The sequence below is a fragment of the Pseudomassariella vexata genome (assembly GCF_002105095.1).
Source record: "Pseudomassariella vexata strain CBS 129021 chromosome Unknown BCR38scaffold_7, whole genome shotgun sequence".
NCBI lineage: Eukaryota > Fungi > Ascomycota > Sordariomycetes > Amphisphaeriales > Pseudomassariaceae > Pseudomassariella > Pseudomassariella vexata.
This window is the reverse complement of record NW_024467962.1, coordinates 983,734-996,239: the sequence shown is the minus strand read 5'-3', so window position 1 is coordinate 996,239 and position 12,506 is coordinate 983,734. Positions and strand designations below refer to the sequence as shown.

General features: G+C 52.2%; 5 protein-coding genes across 5 annotated transcripts; 2 read left to right on the top strand and 3 right to left on the bottom strand.

Moving 5' to 3' along the window:
• Positions 1-1,180: 1,180 nt before the first annotated feature.
• On the bottom strand, positions 1,181-3,592 carry BCR38DRAFT_474638 (vacuolar amino acid transporter 2). The gene is made up of 4 exons (XM_040862978.1): positions 2,221-3,592; positions 1,927-2,144; positions 1,520-1,874; positions 1,181-1,439 (listed from the first exon to the last, which is right to left on the bottom strand). The coding sequence occupies exons 1-4, from the start codon at positions 3,377-3,379 to the stop codon at positions 1,411-1,413; spliced, it is 1,761 nt and encodes a 586-aa protein (XP_040715510.1). The 5' UTR covers positions 3,380-3,592; the 3' UTR covers positions 1,181-1,410.
• Positions 3,593-4,297: 705 nt separating this feature from the next.
• BCR38DRAFT_342600 (aspartic peptidase domain-containing protein) lies at positions 4,298-5,754 on the bottom strand (the record flags this gene model as incomplete). Its single annotated transcript, XM_040855959.1, has 2 exons — positions 4,298-4,599; positions 4,650-5,754. 2 exons carry the CDS (start codon positions 5,752-5,754, stop codon positions 4,298-4,300), a joined length of 1,407 nt encoding a protein of 468 aa, XP_040715509.1.
• A 2,571-nt stretch (positions 5,755-8,325) lies between these two features.
• Positions 8,326-9,342, bottom strand: BCR38DRAFT_457879 (uncharacterized protein; the record flags this gene model as incomplete). The annotated part of the gene is made up of 1 exon (XM_040862088.1): positions 8,326-9,342. The coding sequence occupies one exon, from the start codon at positions 9,340-9,342 to the stop codon at positions 8,326-8,328; it is 1,017 nt and encodes a 338-aa protein (XP_040715508.1).
• Positions 9,343-9,682: 340 nt separating this feature from the next.
• BCR38DRAFT_206432 (CHD5-like protein-domain-containing protein) lies at positions 9,683-10,665 on the top strand. Its single transcript, XM_040854130.1, has 2 exons — positions 9,683-10,144; positions 10,212-10,665. Exons 1-2 carry the CDS (start codon positions 9,976-9,978, stop codon positions 10,568-10,570), a joined length of 528 nt encoding a protein of 175 aa, XP_040715507.1. The 5' UTR covers positions 9,683-9,975; the 3' UTR covers positions 10,571-10,665.
• A 664-nt stretch (positions 10,666-11,329) lies between these two features.
• On the top strand, positions 11,330-12,468 carry BCR38DRAFT_457877 (uncharacterized protein; the record flags this gene model as incomplete). The annotated part of the gene is made up of 2 exons (XM_040862087.1): positions 11,330-11,349; positions 11,415-12,468. The coding sequence occupies 2 exons, from the start codon at positions 11,330-11,332 to the stop codon at positions 12,466-12,468; spliced, it is 1,074 nt and encodes a 357-aa protein (XP_040715506.1).
• Positions 12,469-12,506: the final 38 nt, after the last annotated feature.

The window sequence follows — 12,506 nt, the reverse complement described above, 5'->3', positions numbered from 1 at the left end:
CGAGGTCGAACCGAATCTCATCGCATCGCATCAGGCGGCGATATCCCACCAGTGGGTACTTACAAGATTCGCGCAGCAGACGGAAACCGGTGTCGTTCTTTGTGCGTACGATGAAGGTATCGAGAGATTGGTGAAGTGTGCAAATCTATCTGACCTGACTGAGCGTCATGTGGGCAGCGGGACTCTCGCAACTAATACAACGTGCGGAAGCGGGGTTATTCGGTGTCGCTCGGGGCGCCCCAGCTGTATTTCGAAAACGCTCCCGCTCTAGCTGGTGCCATTTTCTCTCTATCGACTCGGAAGTGGCCTCTACATGACCTGACCTAACCTGCCCACCACTACAGCAGGGTGGGCAACGCTGAATCCCCACTTCGGCAACTGGCCGGCGAGCGACTTCCTGCCTAATGGGGCGTCATCAATAGGTCAGCTGGGCGAACTGTGGGACATCTAGCACAAATATCCAGATAACATCAACTGGCTGATCACAGGCCGGTTGCACGTTTCGTGTGCTGGAAGTTCCCAGAATCACACGGCTTTGGAGTGATACAACATCGCCCAAGGCAATGGTTTTCGTCGGCCCCCCACAGACCGATGAGACCAGCACGAAGCCCCCCCCATATCACCTACGACACTGCTGCAGATACACACGTTCTGGCAGACTACTTACTCAAGTAACACAACGGCTCTCTATCTATCTGGGCGACCCTACCTGCATTATCGCGATATGCGCTCGATAAGCCACGGCTTAGCTAAGCTAGCTAGGGTAGCCAGCCAGTCAAGCAGAGGCCGAAACCAACGGCGCACCAAGGGTGGAATAATGTGGGATAGCCCGATGTTCTAGTGTAGTACCACCGGTGGACAGAAACAACTTGGTCATTCCACTGCGCTGCGCCGTTTATATTGCCCACCGCTTGCTACTCCAGGACGTTCCGCATTATCGTGCCGCATTCGCTACTAGCCGCGCATTGCCCCTGTCCGTCCATGCTACCACTGACAATACAGCATCATGCTCAGGACCTAGGCATTCTTCACACAAGCTTCTGGTCCCTGGTCCACGGATACGGTGAACAGCTGACACCATTGCATGGGCGTATCCGTCGTTGTGGATTCAAGACGTGTCCAAGTTATTCACCCACATCCACTTTTTCATATGCAATGCCAGAAGGGTCCCGCAGTGGTTGCTTGAGCAGTGCTTATATATTCTCTATCTATCTAACCTGTGATGCATATTCTTGATTCTTTACAGAACCGACTTTGAAACCGTCTATAGTATGACCCGGACCGTGCCTACCCCCGCCATATTGGTCTCTGAATATGCATAACCACGCCCGGGAACCGACACAACACGGCCCCAACGCCTTTAAAGCAGTGCACGCCGTACGTATTTCGCTTTTTCTTTCTATTCTAAGTCTAAACACATTTCGCCATACCCTCGCCTCCTATTTCCGATATATGTCAGCCTAGCCCAACTAGTATTTACGCGCAAGACATCAATCATCATGGAAAGAAGCGGGCTTACCTTTGATCAACTTTCCAACAGCCTGCAACACGCTAATCCCCATGACACTAAATCCAAACGCCACCACCGCCCACGCAAGGTACGTCTTCCAGCTCCTGGAGCTCAGCTTGATGTAGCACAGGGGCGGGAGGATGTAGGCGAGGGCACATGCGCTGGTGGCGCCGACGAGCTCGAAGACGACACCGAGGTCGCACGTAATGAGGCTGATACCCATGGCCGAGAGGATGAGGCCGGAGCTGAAGATCAGGTGCAGCTTCATGTTGAAAGGCTCACCGGGGAAGTAGTAGTTGAGCATGACCTCGCGGCAGACGAAGGCCTCGAGGGGCAGCGTGGTGAGCATGTTGAGGCCGAAACACTGTGATGAGAGTCAGTATTGCGGAGAACTACGGGAGGTGTTTGAAACGTACTAGTCGCGCGACATTGACCATAGTGTTATCCGCCGGAAAGTTATTGAGCACATTGCCCAGCGTCTTGTCTCCAAATGTGAGGAAACCCGCGAGCGCCATGAGTATACAAGCCACCATGGAAACACCCGCCGAGTAGTGCGTTACCGTCGCGAAGCGGTCCATAGTCGGGGTTCTGAGCGAGCCGTAGATAAGGAGTGAGTTGTGGTGACAGACAAATGCTACGCAGTCATGTTAGCACATGTTCAGCCCCGGCCTCGGCCCCGGCCCCGGCCGCGGCCGCCGGATGCCACTTACCAAACGATATAACGCCTATAGCCTGGAAAATGCCCGAATTGACCGTGAGCAAAGGCGTACTGAAAGACCCCCTATCCTCCATCGGAGCCAATGCGCTCTGGATCAGCACCGTGACCAAGATGATGATCATGCTGATCAACGCCGCCGTGCTCGCCTTCGCCAGCTTCGCGATATCTTTATACAGCGTCAAGGGAAAGCTGATCGCCAACACAAACACCACAATCACGGTCCTCCGATCCGCCAACAAGCCCAGTACGGGTATTTCGCTGAGCCCCGGCCAGATAGCCTGCAAAACATGCGGTATGCTGTCTCCGACAATCACCCCAAACGCCACCATCCCCCCAAACGCAAACGCCCATTGCGCAATCGATATCGCGACCAACCCCGTCTTGCCAAAGCAGTGCTCAACGGTGCCTTGGAAGCTATTCGCGCCACTCAGCTTGCTGTTGACGACGATTAAGCGGATGGTCCAGTCGACGACGACAGTAAGCCCTACCAGCAGGATCATGCCGGCCAGTAGGCCAGCCTGCCGGAATGCGTAGGGTTGTCCAATGATGCCGGCGCCGATGATGCTGTTGGCCATATTCATGAAGGCGGAACGGAGGCCCGACTTGGGGCGCGCGCGCTCGGCCTCGGCCCATGAGCGCGCATCCTCGTCGCCCCAGAGGCTGTTGGCTAGCGCGACTGAGGGCGCCTCCATGTCTGTCAGGAGGGGGTGGTGTGACTGCGAGGGGGAGTAGGCATCGCCGTGGTGGCTGTTGGGCTCGGACATCTCGAGGTCGTCTAAATCCTCGTTCGGGTAGCTGTCGCTGTAGCGGTGGCCGTTGGCGCGCGGCGGGATGTTGGTCAGTCGCAGATCGAAGCGCACTCGGTTTGGCGTCCTCGGTGTGCGCGGCTTGTGCGCTTCTGTCGTCGCCGTTGCCTGTGCTGCCTCTACACCGGGGGACGAGTTGCCTCGATGTAGGACCAAGCCACCTTTACCGTTTGCCTTCGTTGCAAAGGCGTGCCTGGCCTCGTCGACGTCGTAGTCGTCGTCATCGTCGGAAATGCGTGCGGCAAGGAGACCGTGCTCTTCTTCATTCTGGCGCGCAGCGACGGGGACGGCATCGTCTCTGCGAGAGCTGTTGCTGCTGCTGTTTGGTGTCTTGGCCTTAGCCATTGTAGAATCGTGTTATCGCTGATGCATTTTGCGAAGGAACCTGAAAAGCGCACCCGGCCTGCACGTCAAACCGAATAGCAAACGCTTGTCTGCTTACGGTTGATGCTTGCTGCTAGGAAACGGTCGGAATTGTTTACGATTGGATGCTGATGCTGTACCGAGTAAAGGTTCCTTGTTGGAGAAAACTTGCAAGAGTTCAGCACTACGTGTCGCTAATCAGTCATGTGAGAGATACGTCTCCGTGTCATCCGTCTTAAATTGGCCGTTGGCCGTTGGTTAGGTCGTGCAGGGCTCTTCTATTGCCTAAACTGGACCTAAATCCACAAAAACTAAACGCTTTCGGATTGCGTGTTTCCTAATACGGATCACGCTACGCTAAGTATACGATTCCTCATATAGTATTCAATGCTTCGTGTTACAAAGGCACATCATGTCGTACATATCCTTGTTGATGGATATCAAGACCTACTCTACCTGTCAATGCCTCAAGGACTCCCCTATAATTGCTTTAAGTACCCAGATCAGATGTACGCCATCCCACTAGCAGCACCATTTGGAAACAGGTTATGGGACCCCCCAGAAGCGAATGTATTATTGTACCTTACGCATTACAGTTACTATATACTATGACTCTCCTGGCCTTTTTGGTGTCCCCAAACATAATCTGTTTATGTTTCCTTACTTTTCTTCCCTCACCCATGGGTATCATCTGCATAAACGAGCGCTAATATTTTGAAGCAATGTCGACATGCTGTCCTGTATGAAAGCTTGTCGCCTGGCTATGTCCCAAGCCAATCCTTCCCTATACTAGGAGGCCTTGCGCGAAGTGAGTTCCGAGTCTCACTGACTAATGCTGCTGGCCAGTGACAAATGGGTACATGTAAGGTGTCGAGAAGCGTGGTCCTTGGGGGAAAAACATTACAGCGCCAATGCTATGGTTGAGAGTATGCACATGGCGAGGACGGAAAAGCCTCTGCTTTGTACATGCCGATTTGAGGACGATACGACTACAGTAGATGTCGTGGCGGCGGCGGTTGCGGCTGTGGCTGTTGACATAGTGCCCGTTTGGTGGCCACCGAGTCCCATATCGGATCCCGCAGTTGCCGTCACAGTGGTAAGGGTTGTTGCGCCATTGCCAGAGGTTACAGTGGGAGTGGGAGTGCCAGTTGGAGACGATGCCGTGGTGCTTGACCCTTTAGCAGTCGCTTTTGACGCAAATCCTGTGAGTACGTTAGTGTTGACCTCGGCGTCTGATCCGGGGGCTTCTTACCGATCCGCCCTTTGTCTACGTCAAAAACAGTGTAGACGTTTTTGAGGAACATGTCCCCGAGCAACCAACCAGACACTACCTGCATCCCGAAGATGTTGCAAGGGCAACGATTCCCCGAGCCAGATGAAGACATAAAGTCCTTCGAGGAGACGGTGTAACTCGTGCCGGAGAAGGTGAGAGCAACAGACGCCTTCGAGTCGCATGGGATTGTATATGTGACACCATCCGCGCTTGAGGAACCAGGGATCGCCTTGTATATTGCTTTGACCTGATCTGGGGGCCCGAACGCATAGGTCGTGCCCGTATCGATGTAGGCGAGTTGGCTCTTGACCCCGGCTGATTGTCCATTGACGATGACATCGTCCATAGGAATGGCCCAGCTATTCTTAGAGACCACAGATGTATAGGAGATATCTCCTGTGTATCTTGCTGGATTGGGAGCGCCAAAGCTGATTTCGCTATCGTTGGGGCCGTCTGAACTCCGAGAAAGCGACACGCCAAAAACGTTGGAGGAGACGGTCTTCGCTTCTGTGAGTGCTTCGAGGAAAGTCGTTTCATCTCCACCGCCCCCCGAGAGCCCCAATATCCCGTCAAATGGGAACTCGGTGAACTGATCTGACGTCTCATTGGCCACTCCAAAAGGCATCGTGACCTTCATACCGGCAATTTGGAGGCTGTCCGAGACCATTTGACCACCAACAGATCCGGAACCGTATTCAACCGAGAAACTGTCCCCCGTTTGTTTCAAGCTTGTCGAGTCCTCTGGCCCGAAAGTATTATGCACCGCACAGGCCTTGGATGTACACTTTGAGCCCATGACCCAGGTTGTACTAGCACCCGTGTCAACGAGCATATACATTGGCGTCGCATCGGACCCTAGGTGAGCTTCGACGAAGTACGAGAAATCGGTTCCATCCTGGTCGATCCCGGCGCTGTTGCTGTGGGTTGGTTCCTCAGCTTCCACCACGCTGAAATCATTTTCCCGGGTACGCAGAGACGAGTCTCGCAGCAGCGTTCTAGACGGCAGATCCGAGTTGTGTTTCCTCCCCAGGGCAGCAGCGATGCGAGCGACCTTGCTTGTCGTGGGCTGATCGATCTGTGCCATTTCATTAGCACGGACCAATAAGTTGAAGATGACGTAGAAATGCATACGTGTGATGTCTTTGGGGACAGCTTGAACGTCACGAAACCCATGGACTGTGTTTCCCTGCGATCCAACTGTTCCTTGGCCCCGGGAACGCGTTTCTCAGTAGCCTCAACCTGCGCACCGACTTTGACATAAGGTGGAACATATGGAAAGAAGGCCTGAATGCCGGAGATCCATAGCATGAAGTGAAGGAGGATTACCGTCCGGTGCATAATGACTTTAGCAACAACACAAGCCAAGCTTCGGCCCCGGAAAGTGACCGTGCGGCTGAGGTTTCCTCAGCTCTCGGTCGGAGTTTGTCTCGAGTTTCGTCGAGGCAACTATGTTGAGACCGCGAACCGAACATAGATAAAGCAACCCGTTTTAACCCAGATCCTAGTTGCTTTCGGAGACGAGGCCGTTGTCCGGGAATTTGGCGATGCGGAGGCTTTTCTGGTTTGGAGGACCAACAGTCTAAGAGTAGCCGACTCCGCCTGGATTATTAGAGATTATAGATTATAAGGTCGTCATTAGTGACCGTCGATCGTAAGGAGAAGAACTCGAGACCACGGCAACAACTGTGAATAGTACAGAAGAACCAGGCGGCAAGGAGGAAAAACACTCAGTAATATAATACGAGTGTAGTTTCACTTGCGATTGAGCTGCTCAAATTCGAAAGCGGGTACGAAGGAATTCCAAGACAGAACCACCGAGCGCGAGAAACACAATTGTAAGAAAATTGAGACAGTGTGGTCCTTCCAATGCAGCATGGACGCGATTAAAAAAAAACGTAAAAGAGAGGCAGGGGACGGCAACCACGATTAAGAGAGAAGGATCTGGCGATGCGGAAGGAAGGATGGCCTTGGAGGTTGTAAGTCGCGAGATAGAGTTCAATCAGGTTTGAGGAAAACGTGCAACGACCCTCTCCAACTTCGCCAGGTGCGGCCCTCGGATCCTCTCCAAAGCTGCATCCCCCATCTTTCCCGTCTTGCCGTCAACTTCCCAAAAGGTGTATAACGCATGTCACTATCGGGCGCCTGATATGGAGCTTGAGCAGGGGTTTTCGGTCTTAGCGCATATGTCTTTCATGACTTGGAAAGTCGAATCCTTGTCTGTACATGCCATGCTACCTGGTTTGCGTGGTAGTGAGCTTGGTGGCTAAAGTACGTATCTGCATGTTCTGGTCAAATAGCGATCAGCTTGGGAAAGTGCGGGCCCTTCTTTATGACCAGACCCAGTAATTGACGAACTGTTTGGTGGATATTCTTTCTCCAAGGTTTGATTTACGGTGCCTCTAAGTCGAGTTGCTGAGTGTAGATATTACTTCGCACAGCGCAATGGCTCAGCCAGTCCACGAGACGAAGGTTACATTTGTTGCATTTGTTGCGTTCAATGTTCGATCCCTCTCTATTTTCAATGTTGTCCATCTGCTTCCTCTCATGTTTGTTCAAATTGCTTGACAAAATGTAGTTAGCTGTGGGTTACCTGATATCCCTGCGGCTGCAATGCGAAGAGCAGGGGCTCTCATATGCGGCCTCGCAAATTGGTCGACAAGGGTATCTCGAAGCGGTCGATTGGTCCATCTTGACTATGGTCCAAGCCAGCCATGCCAGTGAGCTTGCACTTGGACGGCGAAGGGAATGGGCACGAAGATCCTCTCCACAAAAGCACTCGACTCGGTCGTCAATTCGGTCCTTGCAGGAAAGTAGCATGTGGACTGCGGCAGTTGCTACCGAGCATACGCACTTCGTTGCGAATTTATATCAACGGATCTGCAAGGTATCATGTCAGATTGCTGAAGTCCCATCTTGCCCATCGGACTCGAGGCAAGGATCACTTGACATTTTGAGATTGTAATCTTGGCATCGTCCGTTTTGGGTATTTAGGACTCCAGATCGAGCCAAGTGTTGAAATGTTGAAAGTTTGGTTGATTGTTACCGCATACGAATTGCAACGACGCAACCACATACTTCTTTTGGTAATCCCTCACATATGGGATTTGCAACAGAGAGGGTTGCAGCAGAGAGGGTTGCGGCTTGAATAGGGGTTTTCCCATTATGAACTCCTGCATATTAGAGCCAGCCATCAGCAGGGTTCATCACCACATTTCGTTTGCTAGTTTATTAGCCGCCTCTTCTGCAGGTTCTTACCCGCAAACCAACAGCCAACTTCTTAGCTGCTTGCATTTTTCATGTCCTCAAGTGCCACCAAATGCCGTTGGTAGACGGCGTTCCATTGCACTGTCCTCACAGCGTGTTTCAGCCGCCGATAGTCGTCCTCAATCAATCTTGGGGGTCCAAATGGGACTGCCACGCTTGCATCTGAACTCAATTATGGCCTTCCGTATTGTCCGGTGCGGTGCGTGAGATATGATCTGTCCGATGCTTCCATTCTCTTCGGATTTGGCATGGCCAACGATAGATTTGACATCAACACCAACTCGGAACAACGGAAGATTAGTCCAGCGAAACTAGTCATCGAGCAACCATGACCACGATCAAGGCGACAACACCACCACCACCGAGGATAGTATGCCAATAAGGACTCTTATCAAACTTTTTTTCTGTCTATTGGGTTTGATGCGACCCATTGTCTTGCTTCATCGAGAATTTTCCCAGTAGCCGTATCATCGCCAGCAGCAGAAGCCAAACTTCTGTTGACGCTATCGAAAGATTCGAGGGTCTCAGTGCTTGCCGGTTCTCTCGCAGTCATCGTACGCAAGAATACCCAAACGGACTCGTTCGTCCACTGAAAAGTCCTGACAAGGTCGATGGTGTCTGTAAGAACAGATGAGCACTTGGCCGCCCTCTCACCCTCCTCCCCGATGCTCGAGACAAGAAAGCCGAGATACATCCAGCCGGATATGTCATTATGATGTTTGAAGCACCATTCTTTGACATCATCAACCAGGCCACGGTACAACTGAGCTTCAAGCTGCGATTCCTTCACGAGATACCTCGCATGGTCCCAAGCGTAGTAATTTCTCGGGTGTCTTTCTGCGGCGACCATGACTACATTCCCCATGAATCCCCGAAGGTCGTAATGAAGGCCGCATTCATGGAATCTCCGCATCAACCATCGCCTATGGCTCCATAAAGTAGGAGACTTCGTATGACGGTGTAGACGGGCCGTAAGTAAGCTGTCCACAAATCTTGTTTCGCGGAGCAACGTTATTTGGACTGGTTCTCCTTTAGCCAGCCTCGACTGGACCGCCCTTTTCCTGAGGTTTGCAGCTGTGAGATGCTCGGGATCCATAAGTAGCACCACCGCCGTGGCTTCCACTGTCTTGTCCATTGGTGACTTGGGCGGTTCTGAAAGATGTTTTCGTATTATCTGGCAGGCCACGAAGAACGCTTGCGTCAGTCTCAGCTTTGGTATTGCCACTGCGTTTCCATCCTGGAGGAAGTTGATGCCCGGCTCTAAAGGATGACTTTTGCCGAGCAGCTCGATTTCTAAGAGGTTGTCACTCGGCGGGTAGACCAGGATGCTTGAGATGTCTTGGTAAACGAAGACGGGATCTTCTGACTTCAATGAAGCCAAAATTTCCTTATCCAAAGCGCGAGACATGCTGCTTTCAACACAACTCTGATCACCAAAAGATCGAAGCAATGCTCATGCCAAACCGTAGAGCTTAGTATGTACCTTGGAGATGAGTAGTTGAAACGATTGAGAGGTCTGCTTGTAAACAATAGTTAAGTCAAAGGATTCACAGTACGCGCTCCGTATTCAGTTTGCTTCAAAAAATGTGAATACCAATAAAGACATTGTGGTTTGAATTGGACGACGTGATCTCTGGATGTTGGACTGTTACAATGAGAGCTTTGGTCTTGGTGGGGTTCATTGTGAGGAGGTGGAACGAGGTCGGCGAAAACGAGCATTTTCTCCGCTGGCCACGGCCACGATTCCAGCCAACATCACAGGCAAGCCCTCCATGGGTCAAGTCTGACAAGATTCTGCTTCTTCACAACCTCCACGTCACCGGCAACGCCCAACCCCCCTCACGATGCCGTCCCTCCTCCTCGTGGTCTTCCTGGTCGAGCTCGCCGTCCACGTCGTAAATACCATCGGTGCTGCCACCATCAATAACCTGGTAAGTTGTTATGGACATTTTGTTTGCAAACTTGACGTACCACGTCATAGTTGTAATCGCTGTTGACACATAGCTTTCTACTTTCTCTATAGCTATGGACCCTGTACCTGATGTTGCCGACCGAAACCTCGAAAGCCGGCGCCGAGAGAAAGAAGCTCCAGATCGAATACCTCAACATTCGACGCGATCTTAATGCGACTAGCAGCCAGGATGAGTTCGCCAAGTGGGCGAAGCTGCGCAGACAACATGACAAGCTGCAAGAGCAGCTGGAGAAAATGAGTGCGCCACACCCCCTAGAGGCTATATCATTTCGTTTTACGCGAGAAAGGCTGACAGCTATATGCAGAAGCCTCCAACGATGCCACCAAGGCCAAGTTCGACAGCACCGTGGGCGCTGTACGTTGGTCTGCTACGAGAGGCCTGAAGATCGTCCTCCCGTTCTGGTACTCGAAGCAAGCTATGTTCTGGCTTCCCGAGGGCTGGTTCCCGTATTACATTGAGTGGATAATGTCCTTTCCCCGGGCACCACTGGGCAGCATCAGCATTGTATCGTGGCAGTTGGCGTGTACGGGGGTTATCACGCTGATCAGCGACACGGTCACAGCCATTCTGGGGTTGATGCTAGGCGCAAGAATACAGCAGCGGGAGAAGATGCCCATGAAGGCTAAGCCTGCGGCGAGATCGAGCGAGAAAAAAGAGTTATAGAGGGGTCAAATATCACGTCACAGAAGGCAAATTATTGTCATATTGGCTTGCCAGCAGTATATTTTGGCCTACCGTTATGGCAGCTAGCTACATAGCACGAAGAGGCGAATACGAGGAAGTTATGTCTCTCATCTTATTTGACGCAGAGTTGTTCATGGCGCGTAGCTGGAACTCTGTAACACGATTGAGATGACTCTTGGCAGAGTGCTTGGGCTTGTTCTAGGCTTCTTTATGACTTTGGAGACCATCGGGAAGAGAGGTCGCCAAAGCTTCGAAAGTGCCAATAGTTTCTCGACATTGGAGATGTGTTCCTTACCTGAGCAAAGCTCTCCTGCAATATTGTGTACGTCCGCATCGACATAAAGCCGACACAGAGACGCAGCGGAGGTCCAAGTACTCGTAAAAGATACGGATACCCTATTATAGACTACCCATCTTCGGGTTTCTCAGCCCGAGCGGTTGTTGCCAAACAATTTGTTTGCAATGATTGAAAGTGAGAAATTCTTACAGGTGGATTTGTCCAGCAAAAATTCTTGTAGGCAATTTTAAGTGGGACTCTCAGCCACAATCAGGAACCATTAACAATTACTAGAATTGAGTGGCTTGAACGGCCGATGTCCCTGCAACGAATTCCGTGTTAGTCGAATGGATACAATGATGACAACTATCATGCTGCACTTCAACCAGCTTGGCCAACATCTTAGTCGATTTATAGACTTTCCTTCTTCACCACCAAACTCTTGATATGAAGGTTAAGCTATGGCAGTCTCTTGGGGAACGTACGCATACTCCCGTCTCGCGCGACGCAACTACAAATAACATCATCGCTAACAACCGCCTACAGAATCAAGTCGGTCCTCATCTTCTTCGGGCCCATCCTTCTGCCAAAGGCAATAGGATACTACCGCACCATCCGCGCGGGGCCCTCCGCCAACGGGCTCACGATCCGTCCCTTGAACCCGAAAGTTCTACGCGCACTCTCCCTCCTCAGTTTAACGACGCTCCTCTACCTCCTCCTCTCCCTGCCACCCTCTGCGCCGGAGAACCTCTTTGAACGCACACAATCCCGCCTCCAAATTCCCACCGACGTCCTCTTTGCGCGGCTCTCTTCTCTCCGGCCCAAAAATGTCCTCACTCCCTCGGACACGGCCCTGCGCAATAAATTTGTAAACATGGAATCCCGCACGCTCTACCTGCAGTTCGGCCCGGAAGTCCTGGCCAACTGCCCCTTCTGCACCTCCGACGACCCACGCAGTTACTTCTACTACGCTTTGCCGTCCCTCCTCTCCCCACACCTGCTGAACTTGATCGTCCTCTCCATCGCGACGTCGGGCCTCCTCGTCGGCCTCGACGGCAGCAAATGGCGCCGCGCAACGGTAATCTCTACGCTCGTCCTCGCCGCCCTCGATGTCTACGTCGTTAGCAGTTACAACCACCAGTCCAACGCGCACCGGCCGCGCCTCGCCGAACTCGATATGTTCTTCTGGACGGCGCGCGTTTACCGACTGCTAGCGCTAGCCGTTCTTGACGTCGCCTTCGCCGCACTCTTGTACCTCTCGAGCACGAACCGGGCGTTTGCTTCGCCTCCGTCGCCCGCGGAACGCGTCGAGGCCGTAGCGAGACGGTTGCTGATGACGAAGAGCAAGATCAATGCCGTGGGGATCGTCAAGAACACGGCGATTCGGGACGAGGAGCTGAGAGAGCGGATGAGAGCTTATTGGCAGCATGAGGGCAGGCTGATGCGTGAGGTCATGGAGGAGAGGGAGGTGATTGAGGGGGTGAATGATGCGTTGCAGAATCGGATCAACATTCAGGATATATCGCGCGATGCCAAGACGTATGCGATAAATATGTTACCCAAGGCTGAGGATACGGTTCAGGAAACCGTGGTGGGTTAGGTCTAGAGAGGATTCTAAGGAAAATGAATATATTGCCA

Coding starts and splice junctions, on each gene's coding strand:
- BCR38DRAFT_474638 (XM_040862978.1), bottom strand. CDS start 3,379: ATGGCTAAGGCCAAGACACCAAACAGCAGCAGCAACAGCTCTCGCAGA. Junction 2,145..2,220: donor TATAGGCGTTATATCGTTTG/GTAAGTGGCATC, acceptor ATGACTGCGTAG/CATTTGTCTGTCACCACAAC. Junction 1,875..1,926: donor TGGTCAATGTCGCGCGACTA/GTACGTTTCAAA, acceptor CTCTCATCACAG/TGTTTCGGCCTCAACATGCT.
- BCR38DRAFT_206432 (XM_040854130.1), top strand. CDS start 9,976: ATGTTGCCGACCGAAACCTCGAAAGCCGGCGCCGAGAGAAAGAAGCTC. Junction 10,145..10,211: donor AGAGCAGCTGGAGAAAATGA/GTGCGCCACACC, acceptor AGCTATATGCAG/AAGCCTCCAACGATGCCACC.